This window comes from Sus scrofa, chromosome X (assembly GCF_054392235.1).
Source record: "Sus scrofa isolate SSC_HxYL_T2T_F1_AM1 chromosome X, Sscrofa_HxYL_maternal_Yorkshire_Landrace_v2.0, whole genome shotgun sequence".
Lineage (NCBI taxonomy): Eukaryota > Metazoa > Chordata > Mammalia > Artiodactyla > Suidae > Sus > Sus scrofa.
The window spans coordinates 117,898,652-117,917,360 of NC_139401.1; the positions used below are offsets into that span (position 1 = coordinate 117,898,652).

At 49.9% G+C, this 18,709-nt stretch overlaps 1 protein-coding gene across 49 annotated transcripts in view; it reads right to left on the bottom strand.

The window, feature by feature from the left end:
• Window positions 1-1,763: 1,763 nt before the first annotated feature.
• IGSF1 (immunoglobulin superfamily member 1) overlaps window positions 1,764-18,709 on the bottom strand; it is a 504,513-nt gene continuing 487,567 nt past the window's right edge. For 7 of the 49 annotated variants that reach the window (XM_085006580.1, XM_085006582.1, XM_085006585.1 and 4 more), the window contains 19 exons: window positions 15,150-15,268; window positions 14,968-14,994; window positions 14,329-14,613; window positions 13,433-13,720; window positions 11,237-11,521; window positions 10,704-10,997; window positions 9,979-10,257; window positions 9,513-9,633; window positions 7,539-7,609; window positions 7,425-7,457; window positions 6,748-7,038; window positions 6,184-6,462; window positions 5,285-5,572; window positions 4,237-4,524; window positions 3,757-4,044; window positions 3,272-3,559; window positions 2,872-3,150; window positions 2,353-2,476; window positions 1,764-2,189 (listed from right to left, as the gene is read on the bottom strand). In XM_085006580.1, the coding sequence (XP_084862706.1) occupies window positions 2,054-2,189; window positions 2,353-2,476; window positions 2,872-3,150; window positions 3,272-3,559; window positions 3,757-4,044; window positions 4,237-4,524; window positions 5,285-5,572; window positions 6,184-6,462; window positions 6,748-7,038; window positions 7,425-7,457; window positions 7,539-7,609; window positions 9,513-9,633; window positions 9,979-10,257; window positions 10,704-10,997; window positions 11,237-11,521; window positions 13,433-13,720; window positions 14,329-14,613; window positions 14,968-14,994; window positions 15,150-15,219 (4,014 nt within the window). In that variant the 5' untranslated portion in view covers window positions 15,220-15,268 and the 3' untranslated portion in view covers window positions 1,764-2,053. Of the gene's footprint in view, window positions 2,190-2,352; window positions 2,477-2,871; window positions 3,151-3,271; window positions 3,560-3,756; window positions 4,045-4,236; window positions 4,525-5,284; window positions 5,573-6,183; window positions 6,463-6,747; window positions 7,039-7,424; window positions 7,458-7,538; window positions 7,610-9,512; window positions 9,634-9,978; window positions 10,258-10,703; window positions 10,998-11,236; window positions 11,522-13,432; window positions 13,721-14,328; window positions 14,614-14,967; window positions 14,995-15,149; window positions 15,269-17,544; window positions 17,609-17,732; window positions 17,790-18,220; window positions 18,309-18,709 lie in introns of those variants that run through there. The other 42 variants (XM_085006594.1, XM_085006597.1, XM_085006595.1 and 39 more) reach the window with 19 other exon arrangements.

An 18,709-nucleotide genomic window follows, 5' to 3' on the forward strand; every position in this document is an offset into this window, starting at 1 on the left:
ATCACATAGAACTTGCTTCTCTAACTGGAAGAATGGTATATGTGTGCGTTTTTAGAAAACCAGCCAACGGTCCAGTGTCACAATATTTCTTGCTGTTGGTTTCTCATTGAGAGGAGTATCAGAATTTTCTCTGATTGCATGGGTGGCTCTGTTTGAATTTTTTCATACAGGAGACCCCAGGTTCAATGTCTGGATCTTGCAAGAGTTTTTTTTCCTGTCGTTTTTGCTTCATCTTCTTCCTGCTTTTTGAATTCAGAGGCGTCTCTAAATTTCAGTCCTTAGCCCTTTGCACTTTTCTTCCCATCTCGCTTTCCCTTGATGAACAGCTAAAGCAATCAGGTGATCACTTGCTAACTTGCACAGCCCTACCACTAGCCTTGACGATATACTTTGGAGTACCCGATGATTGGAAAACAGAATCAGGCCTGATCAAAGGACTGCTATCCTAGAGCCAAGGACCAAGAAGAGGCCTCTCTCCAGTGTTCAAAATATACAGCTTGATTGAAGGTTAAGGGATGGAGAGTTTGAAGGCAGTGAGTGGTGTTTGGAAGAAAGCAACAATTAGGTTTTGCTAAACTCAAAGGTAAAAGCACTTTTGAAATGCAATTTTTAGAAACACTATAAGAAATTAGTATAAGCGACTAATAGAATCTCATCAGATAGAAATCAGAGTGAGACTTCGTACTTCTACATTCCAGAGCGCTTAATACAAATTAGTCTATAGTACTCAGAGTGTTTCATTCTGTAAGGATTAAGGGAAATGTGATGCATTTTTTTTTTCATTAAGTTGCTGGGTAAATGGGCTTCCTGATGTAAGACTATAGGAGTTGCTTTCTAAACTTTTTTGTAACTAGGGAGAAATAACTCGCTGTGTGCAGACCCTTGTACATTGCTCTATTGCGCAGTGATAGCTTAGAATTAAACAGTGTTGGGAAGTAAGGAATTTTAGGGTCAGATTTGAAAGGGTCATGGCCTCCTCTGAGACCCATAGGTCACTATTTCTGAGGTCTTGTATAGGTTTAAGGAATTAGGTAAACCACCTTCCCCAGTCCAACCCATCTAAGGTGTACTGGATTCCTACCCAAGTGGCGAGTTGCATGCTGACCCAAGGAGAAAGCTCGGGGGCTCGGAACATGAGCCAGCCTCCATTTGGAGTCCCAGGAACACCACGATGGGGCACTGGGAGGTCCACTGCTCTAAACCAACCACTACACCTGCTTACTCACTCCCTGAGATCCCACCACCAGAGGCCCATTCCTTTTGGAACATAGGGCTTTCTTTGAGGAGGGGCAAAGTAGTCAGCTTTCAGTAGTCATTCACACTTAAGTGTGAATTAATGTACACCTGTGACTGTTAGGTAGGGGCCATACGAGAACACTGCCAATTTCAAAGTTGTGCGGTGGACTAATCCTAACTCTGGAAGCAGGTGTAATACATACTTCAAAGTAATCCTGTGAAAAGGATGTAACTTCAGTGTTTGCCCTCCTCAAGCGCAGCTTGGAGAGAACATTGGCATTCATTCGTTCATTCATTCATTCAATGAGTTGGAAAGACAATAGGACACTCTGTTCAGTGACCATGTCCCAAACCAAATTGGGAAGTACTCTTTTGGAGCCTTCGCTCCTCCCCAACTCCATCCTCGAGCTCCTTTCTCTGTACTAGCAGCCCTGTGTTCTCTTATTCTGCCATGGAGGTCAGCTCCGATGCGCCATCTTTGCTAAGTGTCACATGGACAACAATCCAATGGAAAACCACTGCCGTAGTTTTTGCAGTTAAATAGTGAATACTCTCTTTATTCAGAAGAATACATTTTTAATAGAATTTCATGCACCAGTAAATCAGTACAGTGAGGAGTTACAGGGGTGGGGAATCTCTCTTCAGGAAACATCTCACTCGGATAGAGCTCTCAACTCCTAAAATCCCCTTGACCCATCTCAGGTGATTAGTGGCCAAGGAACAGTAGATGGGGTGGACTCCCAGGGAAACCGGTCAGATCTGTGGGTTTCTGAGGCTAAAAGAGAGGAGAAAAAAGCTCTTGTAACAGAGGAGAGGATTATACTGGGACAGGCAGTTCCACTGAGGTTCCCTGAGAGATTGATGAGGGAGAGTTGGTGTTGGTGCCTGGGTCTCCTTCTTGGTTACACTCTTCAAGGGCTATGGTCTGATCTCTTCCATCTGTCTCTGAGCCCCTGGGAAGAGAAAAAGGCATGACAGACATGACTAAGGGCCGTTCCAGAAGCATCGACCTGAAAATAGGTTGCGCTGTGCGACTCAAGACGCTAGAGCAGCACCGGACCATTGTTTTAACAGAAGCCCTGGGTTCACAGAAGGCAGCTGACATGAAGCAATTACCTGGTTCGGAGTCGGGGCCACTTCTTCCACTCTATGGCTAGCACCACCCCCAAAGCTACAACCACCACCACAATCAGGGTACTTCGGACAATATTCCCCACAGTGCACTCCTGAGCAGCGGGCCCTGTGATGATAAAAGAGCAGAAACCAAGGCCATAGGGACTAGTGCATGTATGTTCCCTTTGATCTCTTGTTGCCTCCTCATCTGGCCTCCTCTGGGATTTACTTGGGACCCATGTGTTGAGATGGCAGGTGGGGTGGTCAGAGGCAGTGTTTGTGCTGAGGCAGAAGCAGCCTTCCTTTGCGGGGATGGAAGAGGCCTTGAAAGGATCTTTCTCACTATCTTTGAGTGGATGTGGGGTCTCACCTCCTTACCATCCCTAAGAAAAAGAAAGACGACCACACTGGAGGTCTCTGACTCCAAACCCCTCCCGCTCCATGGTTGGCCTACCTCCATGGGGACGGATTCTGGTATCCCAGGTGTGTTACGCCGGAGCCAGGGAGGGACTATCATCTCACCTGCTGCCCCCACCAGCTCCAGGGGCTCACTAGGCTCAGACCAGATATCAGGGTAGGCCTGGAGACGGTAGCTGCAGCTGTAGTTTCCAATGCCCTTTCCTTCTACGTTGTTGATGACAAAGTCTCCATCCTCCGAGAACTGCTGGGGCGCTTCTTCTCCGTCATGTTCCAAGACAAATTCCACACCTGGCAGGGGTCCTCTGCACTGAAGGGTGATGTCCTTTCCCAGCTTGAACACACTGCTGGGCCAGGCCGACAGGGAAGGTTTAGGGGGCTTATCTGCAACCAACCAGGACACAGCGTTCGAAGGGGCCTCGAATCCAGCCCTTTACCCCCTTCGGGCTAACTACTAAAAAACCCCGCAAAGCCTAGACTTTTCCTGAAGTCTCCCAGACCTTACCCGTCACCCAGATCTCCAGAGAGTCACTGTGATTAGAAGCTGCAAAGGGAGCAGAATCCAAATAATAAACACAGCTATAGATTCCAGAATCTTCGCTCCTCACCGCCGGCATCCGAAAGTCAGCCCTGTATCCGATTGGCCTCTGCTGCTGTAAGGGCTCTTGAGTACCCTTCTTTAACAGGACAAATGTTGAGTCTGGCAGTTCCCCTTGACATTGAAGAGTCATGTTTTCTCCAGGGGCCACCATGGGACCAGGCTGGGCTAATAGGCTGGGTTTGGGGAGCAGACCTAGAAGAAATTAACTCTTGGTCATAGAGAGGTGGTCGCATTTCAGTGGCTCACCCCTGGAGTCTCTGGTCACTAAAGAGGAGAGGCTACTGCTTGCCTCCACCTGAGCTCTTGAGAAACCATGTCCTGTGCCCTGTCTTCCAGCCTATTCCCTCTTTTCGCCCTCCCCTGCCCACTCCAGAGCCACCTCCCCTTACCTGTGACTATGAGTTCCAGGGTGTTGCTAGGCTGTATCTTGATAGGGCTGGTCCAGTCGGGGTGGTAGCAGCAGCTGTAACGCCCTATGCTAGCGCCAGATACATTAGTGATGGGGAAGGCCCCATCATTACTGGTGGATCCCCAGAGCTGCACTGAAGTGGCTTCTATTTCTTTGTGCAGAATGTACCCTACTCCATGGACTGGCCCTTGGCACCAGAGAGTAACATTCTGCCCCATGGGAACCACAGAACTGGGCTCCGCAAACAACCTTGGCTTGGGGAATGTGTCTAGGAGGAGACCAAAGATGCAAAGTGGTGAGTATGCGAAGTTATCACTTGCTGGATTAACCCTTTATCCTTCTCCCTCTGGAAGCAGCAGTTCCCCTCCACGGCCTTCCAGTAGCCTTCCAAGAGGGATCACCCTCCCTGAGCCCTTCTCTACTTGTCTCTGTCCCCATCCCATGTCTCGCCTGTCCTTACCAGTCACCCAGATCATAAGAGGTTTGCTGAGATGTGATCCCCTGTTTGACATGGTGGTCTCGTAGTAGACACAGCTGTAGTTCCCAGAGTCTTCTGCTCCAACAGCATGGAGAAGGAAGTCGGCCGACTTCCCCGAGGCACTCTGGAACTGTAAAGGAACCTGGGTGCCCTCCTGCAAGAGGGCAAACCTCATGCCCTGGAAGGCTCCTTGGCAGCGCAGAGTCACATTCTTCCCAGGAAGCACCACAGGACCTGGCTGTGCCAGGAGAGTGGGTTCGGGGTAGAATTCTGAAATGAAAGAGACCACGACGTGAAAGAAGCCTGCCCCTCCCCCACATTCTGGAAGTTGCTTTTTTAGCATCATTATAAGAAACGATGCATGCTTGTTGCAGAAAATGAGAAAAGACAGAACAAAATACCTCATAGGAAAATATCATTCTACCACTCAAAGATAAGCACTCTTTATATATTTTATGTATTTCTTCCTTATTAATTTCTTTGTACTTGCCCAGGCAATTGTAGCTATAAGGGTTCGCCTAACTGGGCCTACTGTAGTTTAATTATTTTTCATTTTATATTGCAAACATTGTCCTCTGACGTTACACAGCCTTTGAAAACGAGCATTTGTAATGGCTGTATAATATGCAGCTGACATTTCAAGGTCTTTATTCCTTCTCTGAGGGCCATCCAGCCCACCAATCTCTGACAGCCCAGCCAAAGAAAAAGTGGACATCGGGCCTAAAGCTCAAGGGCAAGCCACAAAAAGCTTTCAGAAGTAGGGCAACATGTGAAACTCCCCCATCTGCCTCATTTCTTTCTGCAGAAGCAAATTATTTTCCTCCCTCCACTCCTTTGTCGCTGCTTCTTCCTGTATTAGCGAGAATATAAACAGCCGCCTTCCGCGGACTGTTTACCATGTGCCAGGCACTGGCCTAAGCACATTCTTGGTGACTTTTAGAAGGAGCGCATCTTCCTCTCCCACTGACAGCCCTGCCGCCCACTGTCCCAGGGGCAGGACCCCCTCCACCTGGATTTCCCCACTCCTGACCTGTCACCACGAGCTCCACAGGGTCGCTGGGCTCAGACCAGATAGAAAAGTCATAATAGCGGCAGCTGTAGTTGCCTCCATCACCAGCGCCCGCTGAAACGATCAGAAAGTGGGCCGCACTGGCTCCCGGACTGGCCCAAGACCTGTCACTGGATGCGATTTCACTTCCATCTTTATAAAGAATAAAGCTCATGTGCTGGCGGGGGGTGGAGCAGTTGAAGGTCACTCGGGTACCAGGCGTGACCACAGGACTGGCCCATGTCTTAAAGAAGGGCTTGGGGTACATTTCTGGAAGGCAAGAGAACCGAACACAACACCAACTCAAGTTAAGGGTCAAGAAGGCGAGCTGGCTAACACAGCAGGTATCGGGTCCTAGAAGCCGCTTCGTTTTCTCTAGTCGTTCGTTCAGGGCAAAGCGCATTTAAAACTCCAGGCCAAACCACTGTGCTGATGGGACCCCTCCCTCCACCCTTCGCCTCCTCCAGCTGACTCTTTGCTGCCATCAGAACAAGCGATGGAAGCTGGAAGCGCACTAAAAGAGTGAATTGTCACTGAGGCTCTGCTGACTGCCTGAGCCTCAGTTTGCCCGTTTGGACAAGAAGGGGAAACGGCACCTGATCCACCACCTTTGAATATTTGCGCCATAGCTAAATGAGATACTCGACATGAAAATAATTAGAAAAATTAAATCACCCTCCACAAAGCCCAGCTATTAATAACGATTATGGCTATTAATATCGTGCAGCCAGAGGCCCTGGCACTCCCAGCGCCACGCCTGCCTGGCTCTAAGATTGGACACAGGCTCCTAGGACCAGCAGCAAAGTTTGCTGTGGGGAGAGGAGTGTCTGACCCAGAGCTTTGCTTCCCCCTCCTCCCTCACACACCCCTTTCAGCTCTACCTTTTATGACAAGCTCCAGGGGCTCACTGGGCTCAGACCACTTGAAGGGGCGCTTTTCAGTGTGAGTGCGGCAGCTATAATTGCCTTCGTCTTTATCCTCCATTCTTTGGATTGTAAAGAAGGCTTCTCTCCCAACAGCACCAAGTTGCTGGACAGGTTCCTGCGCCCCCTCCTTATAGAGAGCAAAGCCCATGCCTGCCAGCCATCCTTTGCACCGGATTTGCAGTTCCTGGCCCCGGATTGGGGGGGAAGCAGAAATGACAGGTTTGGGGAGGATGTCTGGGAAACAAAAACAAGGAGGAAAATGGGTCCGAAGTTTGGAGGTGGCCAGATGGGACACCTGGAGTCACTCTGTCGGCAAAATAGAAATCCATCCTGGACTGGCCTTTGGCTCTTCCTCTCCGTCTTCCCCTCCCCCATCGCAGTGCCCCCCCCACCCCCAGCCTGCAGGCAGCAGAAGCCCCTTGGGCTCTGGGGCTCTGAGCATTCCCCCACCCCTAGGAGCAATGCTAGAGTCCCAGGAGGCCTGGGGATCACCCCCAGAGGACCCCTGCCTTTTCTTACCTGTCCCCACCAGCTCAAGTGCCTCACTGGGCTCTGACACAGCCATCTCCTCCCATGAATGGCAGTGGTAACTCCCGGTGTGGCTCTGGGTCAGGGCGCCAAGGGGGAAGGCAGCCCGGACCTGCTCCGAGGCCGGGCGAGTTGCAATCCACCCGGTCCCGTCCTTCAGCAACACAAACTCCTTCGTTGAGCCAGAAGGGCTTCTGCACCAGAGGGTTAAGTTCTTCCACGGGGCCAGAGGGAAGTTGGTCTCTGCCCACAGCTCAGGCTTAGGGGTGGGCATGATTATTTCTAGAAACAGCAGAGTTAATGAAGCCATCCTCCCTCCCCTCCCCCTCCCCCTTTACTTGCCCTTGACACCCCCCCTCCCCGCCCAGATCACACTGCCCACCTCCCCTTCAACCCCAAGCCAAACTCCTTCCTTCCTTCCGCAGGTGCTGGGAAAAGGGGAAGCTGATGTCTCAGCTGAGGCTCAGAAAAATGCAGAAGCTTGTGGGAAAATTTGCAGGCAGAAAAGCAGAGTTGGAGGCTGAATTTTGCCAGCAGCTTCAGCAAGTGCCCCTTCCTGGCTGTCCTTCCCTCCCAACCAGTCACTCCCTGGCCACTGACACTGACACTCTGGAGTTATTTCGGATCTCCAGGGAGGAATGTCCCAGGCTGGAGCAGGAAAAACTCACCAGTCTCCTCTGTCAATACCCCATTGCACAGTCCTGCAAAAGAAATTGCTGCCAGGGCTTCGCCCCCTCCCCCACGGGACTTCACCCCGGCCTCCCCCACCCCCTCGTACTCACCACAGCAGAGAAGAGCCGTGAGTATGAAGAGCATGGTGACCCCTTGAGCTGTGCCCAGCAACCAGGCTTCTCTAGCAAGACCAGAAAAGAGATGAGAGGAGTTGCTGGGATTAGGGGGAGGGCGGAGAGAAGGGGGCGGCAATTTATGTCATTGGCTTACTCACCACCCAATAGGGATTGGATATGGCCAGGATAATGGGATATAATCTTTTCTGACATCGACGACTTTTCTTTTTGAGGGCCTGACCACCGACAAACCTCTGGCTCTTTCATGACCCACGTGCCCCCCGCCCCCTCCCCCCTCCCCAGACGATATCAAGTGTCAGCTCCCCAAGGCCCCTGATTAGGCTGTTGCTGGAATTGAGATGTCAGATGTGAAAATGCGGTTGTAACACCAGCTCTCAGGACCCCTGGAGCTCAGTGGGATGGGCCGCTCTGGGTGGTGGGCGTGGGAGCGGAGGGAGAGATCTTGGGTGTTTCTTGGTCACCAAGTTTAAGTTTGGAAGCAGTTTTTTTTTTTTTTTTTTTTTTTATGGCAATATTGGTCCTCAGACTGACCTGCCTCACCTGCCTTTGTTATGGAAGGGTTGCCTAGGCAGCAGCAGTGAATTACCAGAGGATTGTCAGTGCTGAGCTAAGCTTGGCAGAGGGGGGTCTCTCAATCCCCACCCAGATTATGATGAGAAATGTGCAGCAGCTTTGGGTTATGGGTCCTGTAGAATTAGATGATGTTACGCCCAAGTTCACGTGACAATTTTTTACTTGGAAAACATGGACCCTCCTTCCTGGTCAGGAAAACATGCTCTTAAAGCTGCCTTCTCTGAAATCAGGTTTCCGAACTTGTTCTTTGATGCAGTGGTCCTGGGCTGGGGTGGGGCACTTAAAGCGCCATGTTTTCCCAACCCTTGGCTTGAAGGTTACCCCCAATGCATGTGGAAGTCAAGCTAGATTCTGAAGAGAACGAGAGCTTGAGCCCCATTGAACTTTTCAAAAGCTCAAAGGGCGGTGGTTTTGCAGAAAGTTTAGGTGGCTCCCTGCTCATTCCTCAAGCACTCTGTCCCTCAGATCCCAGTGGAAAACACAGACACACACACGCATAGTCATCATCCATTGTGTATTGCATATTCCCAGGCACACAAAGGGCCATGATCTTAGTGGGGGAGGGGTACAGCCAGGATCAGAGGGTGGGGGAAAGTAGGCAAGGCCTGCAGGAGCAGAGGCTCCCACCAAGCGAGGAGCTGTCATTTCTCTTCCCATTTTCAAGCAGAAGAGCTTGAACACAAGGCCATAGGGATCGCAGAAAGAAGGGGATGACCCACGGGACACAAAAGGCTAAGAGTAAATGGGAGGAAAACCCATCCGACTTGATACTTTATGGGCCAGAGGAAGCAGTCTGATTCCCTGGCCCAATCCACTCCCTCAGGTACCCACCCACTGTAAGGCTCTATTCTCAGAATGCTCCGTACAGTGGTTAGGGGGCAGACTGGCAGAGAGACTGGCTTCCACAGCAGCTACGGTGGACCACGAGGCTGTCTAGCCCTTGAAAGATAGGAGTAAGGGTGAAAAGTTGGAGCGGGAGTTGGATAACATCCTGGGAGACAGGACAGCCTGGCTTCTTACCAAAAAAAAGTTCAGACCGACTTAACGTGGAAGACATCAATCATTTCTGAGAGGCAGGGTCACTTGGGAGGGAGGTTTGGGCACTCTCCTGGGGGATCAGTCAATGAGATTCTGATTACTTCTCTAGCCTCTGAGAAATATGCATTTCTCCACCCTCTGCCTTGGGTCCTGACCCCTCTGTGTGGCGCAAGAAAAATGGCTGGAATGAGTCTTGTATCTTAAGCCCGGAAGGTGGAGGATAAAAAGGGTATGCCCCTGTGGTTCATCCCAACTGGAGTATGACCCATTCCTGAATCTCTGGAGAGACTTTACACTCAGCTAGAGTGAGGAACAGGGGTTGGGCAAGACAGTTACCTGATTCTGAGTCTCCGACACTTCCACCTTATCCACAGCACCACCAACAGCAAGGCAACAAGCTGCATGATTAGGGACAATCTGACAGCTTCATTCAGAACGTAATTCCAGGTGAGAAAGCCTGTGGCCAGAGAAGACCAGAAGCAGGGGCCTTGATGGGGACAGGGACAGGGACAGGTGAACACATTCACGAGGGGAGGGGGATCGGTGACTGCAGGTGAAGGGACGTTGAAGCAGAGGTCTCAGGCTCATTTTTTAGGAAGAATGGGACCCTTGAAAGTATCCTGCCACCCGCCTTTGAGTGGCTGCGAGGCCACTCCAGGGAAAGGATGCCCAAACCCAAGGGCTCTGACTTACAAGCCCCCAACTACCCTTTTCATATCTTTCTGGGCATTGCTCTGGGGTCCCAGGGGTATCATGGCCAAAGCTGTGAGGAGGGTAACCCTAGGAAGACTTGTGCTCTCACCTGCTGGCCCCATCAGCTTCAGAGGCTCACTGCGATGTGACCAGATGTTAGGTTGTGCCTCTATGCGGTAGCTGCAACTGTAGGTCCCTGTGCCTTTCCCTTCCACGTTACTGATAATGAAGTCTCCATCAACTGAGAATTTTTGGGATGTTGCTCTTTCTTCCCATTCCAGACAAAATTCAAGAACTGGATGAGGTACTCGGCATTGAAGGGTGATGGCCTTTCCTAGCTTAAACACGGTGCTGGGCCAGGCTGACAGGGAGGGTCTGGGGGGCTTATCTGCAATCAATCCAGAGATCAGAGTTAGAAGACGCGACATTGAACTCAGTACCTCCCCCCTCGACAAATGTTTCTCAGCTCCCTATTTGGTCGTCGTCTTCTTTCCACTTCCACTAGATCAGCGGCTTCAAAATTTGACTGTGACTCAGAGCCCCTTGGCCCATTCCTCGATTCTCTGAAGACTCCTAGGTTCCTACCTTCAATCCAAAAGACCTGTACCTGCAAATTCCCCCGATCCTAAGGAAAATACCGTTTCTAGGGGTCACAATGAGGCTTGTCCATGCCAAGACAAATAGGGCTTGAGTAACAATCCTAGGAGAAAATTCTTTATCGCCCTCCTAGTGTGTTTTTCTTTGGCTCATAAATCCAAGAGGGTAGAGGGCCACTGGCTCCTCCTTATAACACTGTGATGATGATATAAACAAACAATAATGGTTAGCACTTGCCTACAACCACAATCTCCACGGTGTTGTGTGCTGTCATCCTGATGGAAGTCTTCCAGGAGAGGAGATAGTGGCAGCTATAGATGCCAGCATCACTATAGGTCACATTGTTGAGGAAGAATGACTTGTCATCATCAATACTGGTGACATCCAAGCGCTGAAGTGGTTTGTCCTCTCCTTTCTTATAGAGTGCAAGCCCCACTCCGTCCACTGGCCCTCGACACCACAGGCTCACGTTCTGACCCATTTGGACCACAGGACTGGGCTGAGCAAGTAGCCAGGTCTTGGGGAAAGTGTCTAGGACGAGATCCAAAATATAAAGGGCTAACAGTCTGACCTATCCCTCCCCTACTTAGGGCTCTTCTCCTCTTCCTCCAGTCCACCCTTGGCAAATCCCATCCCAAGGCCAGTTACACAAAATCTGCTCCCTCCCCCACCACTAGCCCCAGCTGCATGATTAGGTTCTCCAGGGAGCCCAGAGGGAGTTGTATATCCTTAGCCCCTAACATAGGTCCCACGGCTTCCCCCTCTCTTACCAGTTACCCAGATTCTCAGGATATCACTAAGAAGTGAACCCCTGTAAGACCCATCATAGTAAAAACAGAGGTAATGTCCAGCATCGTGGGTTTTCAAAGCCCGGAAGAAGAAATATGCCTCATTTTTTATTGGCTTCTTGCTGTAAAAGGACTTCTCCAAGTCTTCAAGCCTTATTAAAGCAAAGGTCATTCCATAGATTGGCCCTTGACACCTGAGATTCAGACTTTCTCCTGGCGCCATGATGGGCCCAGGATAGGCTGTCAGAGTTGGTTTGGGATAGAGTCCTAGAAAGGGAAGAGACCCTGAGTTAGAGGTAAGATGATTCTTCTTTATTATATTCTGGCTTTATTTCCCTAGTTTCTTTAGATGGGAAGTGGTAGCTGGAGTTTACTCTCTGCTCCCTCTCCCTTTCTTTAATCTCTGCCTCTTTTCTAAGACGTAACCAAGGGTAAGTTCACTTATGTCCCTTTCAGCTCACCAGACAGACTCTGAGCTTCACTGAGCTCTAACTATGTGTCGGGGTGTGTCTCAGTGGGATATCTACATCTGTAATTCTCTGCATCTTTAGGTCCCCGAAATGCCAAATGTAGTTCTTCCAAACCCCCAAGAAACCAAATTTCTGAAGATGACTTTGAGTCTATCCTCATAAAGCATAAATGCCACTGCAGTATTAAGGATGGCTTTTGAACATATTAAGCTCATAAGAGATCCTACTTCCCATCGGAAGAAGCCAATAAGGAGGGATTTGCCAGTAAGTCTGCCACCCAGAGAAACCTGTTAATGGGACCACACCTCCATGCCCATGTATTATTCCTCCAAAGAGATGACACTACTAAGTGGAGGGCAAACCTCACCCCCAAACCACTCCTTCTTACCCCCTCCAATCCCAGGTAGGCCCACCCATTCATTATTGGAAGGATTAGCTCTATCATATGTTCATTAAGCATTTAGGATGTGTCAGGCATCACGTAGGTCTAGGGATATACAAGGAAAGAAGGCAGACACAGTCTCTGCCAGCCAAAAGCTTATGGTCTAGTGGGGGACACTAGCAAACAGGTAACTGCAAAAGTGTGTGTCAGTGGAAACTACACTGGAAGGACGGCCATTCATACGACAAACATCCATAACATGCAGTTCAAACAGACAGTCTTTTGTTCCTTGATCCTCAATAAAAAGCTATACTAGTAAAATTAAGATCTACCATTTATTGAGAACTTATATGCCAGGCACTGTACATATAGTATATTTAAGCAAATCCTCACAACAACCCTGTGAGGTAGGCATTATTAGTATACCAATTTTGCGAATGAGGAAACTGAGGCACAGAGAGGCATCGTACAGTAGATTGGATGCTGTTATCCCATTTTAGAGTGGGGGAACTCAAAGCACAGAGGTGAAGTAATTTGCTCAATATCACACAGGGAGGCGATGTCGGAGATGGAATGAGAAACTAGGATTCTTGCTTCTAAGTCCAGGGTGCTTCATGTAGCACCACAGCTTTCCCCAAGCCTATGTTACGTGATGAAGGAACTAAAGCAAGTGTGGCCAATTCTGTCCAGAAGCATCCAGGCCATGGGATGAAGGAGTTAGAGGTGGGATGTGTGTCTAGCATTTAGACATTTTGGGGGAGCTGCTGCTGTGCTTAAAGCTTGGTACTGCCTTACTGGATCTGTATATACAGGACTGAATTAATTTACAAAGCCATTTTTAAAATATGAACTATCGCTTTCTTTGTCATTTCTTGTTTATTTTTATCACCAGCATGAGCAGTCCATTCTATTTTCCACACTTAAAAAGAAACATCACAAATAGAAGAAAAATACATTTACATTTTCAAAATCAGTTTACAAGACTGCAGTGGCAGTGCCTGGCACATATTAAGTGCTCAATAAATATTAGCCAAATGAATGAATGAATGCATGATAGTCAACAAATAGACAGCAACAAAGCTGTGATGAGCTGAAGCTGCTGGACATTTGGCTGGGCTCACTCACTAGCCAAGTGATTGGCTCCCAGACATCTGCCTCATAGCATGTGTGATTCTAATTTGCATCTCAGTAAAATGTCAAATGACTCTAGCTCATGGGCCTTACAGGGAACTGGCCGAGGAAAGTAAAATCGGAAACCTTGGGCTCATCCAACCATGATCCCGGGGACAACAATCATAAGACCCCAGCAGCCATAGCCACACCCACCTGCCACAATCAGCTTCAGGGGGTTGCTGGGCTCTGACCACAGGGTAGGGAGCATCTGGATATGAGTACGGCAGATGTACACCCCTTCACTCTCAGGTGTCATGTTGGCAATGGAGAATATGGCCACTGTCCCGGTTGGGACTTGGTAATCCACGGGTTCCACGTATCCCTCTTTGAACAGCATGAATACCAAATCCTGCAGCCAGCCATGGCAGAGTATGTTCACATTGCATCCAGGAAGAGGGGAGGTCTCAGCCTGGATCCAGAAGATAGGCTTGGGCAGCTGGCCTGGGAGGAGAGAATGAACTGGAATTCAGGTAGAGCAAGGGCAGCACTGCTCAGGGAGCAGCACAGGGCTCTACTTAAGTGTCTCTTCCTTGTATGATCCTTGTCATCCCTTCTTTCCCCAACTAGGGTCTGCCCTATCTTGAGAGCTTGCCCTCTAGGTCTGTTCCAGAGTCTGTGTCCTCACGCTGCATTGCCTGTAGAGAGGAGGCCCTTACTTGCTAACTGTGGGATGCCTGCATGTATGCTTGTGTGCACTGGAGGTAAACAAAAGAATTAGGAGTCATTTGTTTAGGCTTAGCGGAGTCAAACCAACTAGTATCCATGAGGATGCAGGTTTGATCCCTGGCCTCCCTCGGTAGGTTAAGGATCTGGCTTTGTGTGAGCTGTGGTGTAGATCACAGATGTGGCTTGGATCTGGCATTGCTGTGGCTGTGGTGTAGGCCGGCAGCTACAGCTCTGATTCGACCCCTAGCCTGGGAACGTCCATATGCCACAGGCACGGCCCTAAAAAAAAAAAAAAAAAATGAATTAATTAAACAAACTGTGCTCTGGGAAGTCAAGTCTGAATCCCAGGAGCTGGAGTTTATTCTTGATCTCTGTCTTCTTACCTGGTGCCTCCAACTCTAAAGCTTTACTGGGCTCTGACCAGCCAGTCTCCTTCCAGTAGCAGCACCTGTAAAGACCTGTATTGGAATTAGTAAGGGCACCGATGGGGAAAGAAACTTGGAAGGTCTTGTGGGAAGGGCGGATCCAGGTCATCTGTGTCTTATCCTTCAGCAGCAGGAACTTGCTTGAAATCCGAGAGGGGCTTTTGCACCAAAGCGTGATGTTCTCCCAAGGGGCCTGAGGGTAGTTGGTCTCTATCCACAGCTCCGGTTGAGATTGCATCATTGCTGTCATTCCCAAAGATAACAAAGATGTGAGCAGTCCAACCCTCTCCCTCCCATATCATCCCCATCCCCCACCACGTCCCATAACATTAGCCCCGACCTTGAGGACAGGAGTGTGTGCTTATGTGGGCAACAGGGAACCCAGGATATTTGCTCAAGGGATTCAAATGAGTTGGGGAATCGCTTTACTATTTTATGGCAAGCCAAGTCAGGAGATGAGGGCTCCTGAGTCACACCCAGCTCAATCTGGAAATTGTCTTTGCGATCTCAAGGCAGTTATGTCCGGGGCCATGGAGGCAGGCCAATGTCCTGCAGCCTTCAGGCAGGAAGGTACCCGAGGTGGCAGGACTCACTTACCTATTGGTGTCATACCCAGACTCAGCCCTGAAAAGAGACATTATGGTAAAGGAGAGCCCCCACCTTGTCCCCACCCACCCTCGCACCTCAATATGCGTCACTCCTTTCCCAAGGCACCCACTCACAGAGGCACCCCTGAGAGGGTCCCTTGCCACCGCCCCCCCCAACTTCCTTGTACTCACGCATGCAAAAGAGGAAGAGAGTGAACGTCCGCAGCATCATGGCCCCCTCCCCTGGCCTGTCCAGGGTCATGGAGCCTCTGGAGTCTTGAAGGGCTTCGCCCCTCAGCAGGTGGTGAGATCTAAAAGCAGAAGTGCTGTTATTCAGGAGCCTTATCCTGCTCCTTAAAGTTCAGTTTGGGTCACTACATCTACCTGAATAGCCGACCTTCCACTGGCTCACAGGCTCTCAGGGGTACCTGCTGCGTGTCTTTGCCCCCTTGCCTCACTTCCCCCTTCCCCCATCCAAGGTCTTTGCTGGTATCTATGATGTCAGAGGCCCAGAGAGCAACCTAATCCAGGCCCTAATCATGAGGGCGGTATAGACAGTCGCCATTTCAGATCCTTTACTCACATATACATGTCTGTCATTCAACAACCAAACAAAGGACGTATTCCTACCATCCCCCATTTTGCTGGTTAGGAAATTGGCTTAGACAGGATATGTAATTTGCCCAAAGATATGACATATCAGAGCCAAAACTCAAATTCATGTTTAACCCTAATGCCCACCCATGCTCTAAAAGCAGTATTTAAACTTTCAGAGACAGCCCCTAACCCCTTTATCAACCTCCCTCGCCCTCCCATCCCAACCCATCCAGGCCGCCCCTTCTGTAGAATGCTTCAAACCTAGGATTGCTTTCATTCTTATCTCTTACCCTCCAAAAGCTCAAAACTTCCATCTCAAGTAGGTGTTGGGGAATCAAATTACTTGAGCTAATTGATATAAGATGTAAATGATTCATTGGCTGCCTGTAATTTATTAGCATTTCTGTTCACTGCCCCTAAGGGAAAAGTAATCGTTTGAATTTCAGGGACTATGGCAAAGGTCTTGGAGTTCAGGGAGGCCTTCTCATTTTCTTGAAAATCACTATTGCCCACAGGCCCTCCATGTTCACAAGCAGACCCCTTATGCTTTTCTGCCTCTCCTATCTCAACGCTTGCACCCAGAGAACCTTCTTGCCCAGGGGAGGTGTGAGTCCACCACATAAATTCAGGCTAACTCTCCTCTACCAGCTCTCCAGAGTCTGAGGTTCTGGTTGACCCTAGCTGTTTAATTCTATCTCAATAGACTAGGATAAAGATAGCTCCCAAAACAGAAAGGGGGTGATTTCCACTCCCCCCCCCCCAAAAAAACCCCCCAGATCCTGGTACCTAAGCTTCTAACTTGCTCCATTGCTGACACTGGGAGGGATGAAGGAGCAGGCAAAGGGGAAGATTCAAATATCTGGGCAGCAGGAAGCAGGTGGACAGTCAGGGATCCAAAGTGGCACGGTTTCCCTTAGCATTTCTTACTTTGCATTGAAGGATGCTCAAATTACCCCTTTGAACTTTTCTTGTCTATAAAGTTGGGGAATAATATCTACCTAGCATTGTTGCTGTCTTAGATCCGAGGCAATCTATGTACAGTACCAGGCACATAGGGAACAGTTCACTAAAAGTGGTTCTTTTTCTTCCCCAAGGGGGCATTAAGCTGATATAAGGCCCTAAAGATGCTCTTTTTCCAGCTCAGCTCCTAGAGACCGTTGCCCCCACTCCTCTCAGGGGCAGGCCCAGGCCCAAGCTCAGATGCCACCCTGTTGCTTTGTACCCCTGAGGCTTTGGGCTAGAATCGATTGGGGGAACTCAGGTTTTACCTCCTGAGATTCTGCTCAGGGATGCCCTCTGAGCTTCCAGCCTGCCACCTGGACCCCTAAACCAGCCTTTCATTTCCTGGGGGCTTAAGTGGAATAAGGGAAGCTGGGCTTCTCAGCATGGCTCACCCCTCCCCAACCTACTAAGGAAACTCTACCATTTATATCCAGTCAGAATGATGAATCTTCTGTCCAGGGAACACAGGAAGGAGCTGCAAGCTTCAGGTTAATTGGTCACGCCCATTTTTGGCCTTTCACCCCCCCCCCACGCACACCCACCCCCAACTTCGGCATCTAGCCTTTTCATCCCCCCCTTGTACTCCACCCCAAGCACTTCCTCCACCCTTAGGCAGCGCCGCAGTGCTTTTGAGGGTGACAAACGCGAAATGTCTAATGACTCGCCCCCTGCATAGCTTTGAGGGGCTCCAGGAATTAAAGGGGTTGGGCTCGGCGGGGTGTCCGGTTCCTGCTCCGCTAAAGGTTTGGAGGGAAGACCGAGAAGGGAAGATAGCTACAGTGCCCAGAGATTCTCGGCGAGGCATGGCCGGGATCCGGGGAGGGAAGGAGAGAGGAAGGAATGAAGGGGGTGGGGGGAAAGACCAGGGAACATTTAAATTTACAGCAATTAATGAGAGCAGAGAGATTATTTCGGGGTTTTGTTTAGATCTGATGGGCAGTATTTAATCTTCAGCCACTAGGCAATGCGCTCATTTGCAGGTACTTACGGTAGTTGAAGGCCCGCTCCGTTGTTGGAGATTCTCCAGTGAGCTCCCCCAGATGCAGCAAACTGCCCGGCCAGGGAAGAGCAGTCTAAGGACAGCCTCTCCGGCTCAGGGCCCCGCCTCCCTCTCTCCCCCGCCCGCTCGGCCGCTCCAACCTCCTCCCCTCCCTCTGTCAGGCGCTGGGAGCCCACCTACACCAACTCCCTGACACCTGCAGTCCTCCGACGACCGGGATTTCCACGCCCCTCCCAGCCCCCGCCTCTCTCTCCTCGAGTCCCTGCAGAGGTTGCTGGAGCCAAATTCTGGCCCCTGCCCCCTCGCCAGTCGCTCAGAGTTTCATCGGGTCATTGTATTCTGGAGGGGAGAGGGCCAGCGCCTAAGAGTGCCAAAGCTGTAGATCCCTCCTCTCCAGCTCCCAGTGCCTTTAAAGGGATCTCAGATCTTCCTCTGCCCATTTAGTACCCTCCTTAGCATAAACACCGCCAAGAGGGCTTAAATGCCTACTATGTGCCTCTGAGCCCCCGGGCATCTGTTATTTCAAAGCTTCATAGCCCTGCAAAGACGCATTGCTTCCCTCCATTATACAGGTGAGGAAACTGAAGCTCAGAGAGGGTTAAGTCACTTGGACAGCCTGCAAGGTCCAACCTGGGATAAAAACACAAGCTTTAGAGACACATACACATTTGGATTTCAGTCGGGTTCTACTGTTCAGTAGCTGAGTGACCTCAAGAAAATGAGTTAAACTCTCTGAGTCCCAGTTTCCCCATCTGTAAAATAAAGAAAACAACAGAAGCTATTGCACACGGCTTCTATGGGATGGAGCAAGTAAAGCTTACAGCACAGAAGGCCTGGTACAAACTAGGTGCTAAGTAAATGGTAGCTGCTGCTTCTGCTGCTACCGCTACCACTGCTGCTATTAATCTGTGCAACTTCCCCGCAATGCCCTAGAGAAATATGCTTTCAATGATATAGACAGCTCTTCATAAATTTAGTCCACCGAGAATGACTTTTTTTTTTTTTTTTGTCTTTTTAGAGCCACACCCTTGGCATATGGAAGGTCCCAGACTAGGGCTTGAATTGGAGAAGCAGCTGTCGGCCTACAGCACAGCCACAGCCCACGCCAGACCCAAGCCAGGTCTACGACCTACACCACAGCTCACGGCGATGC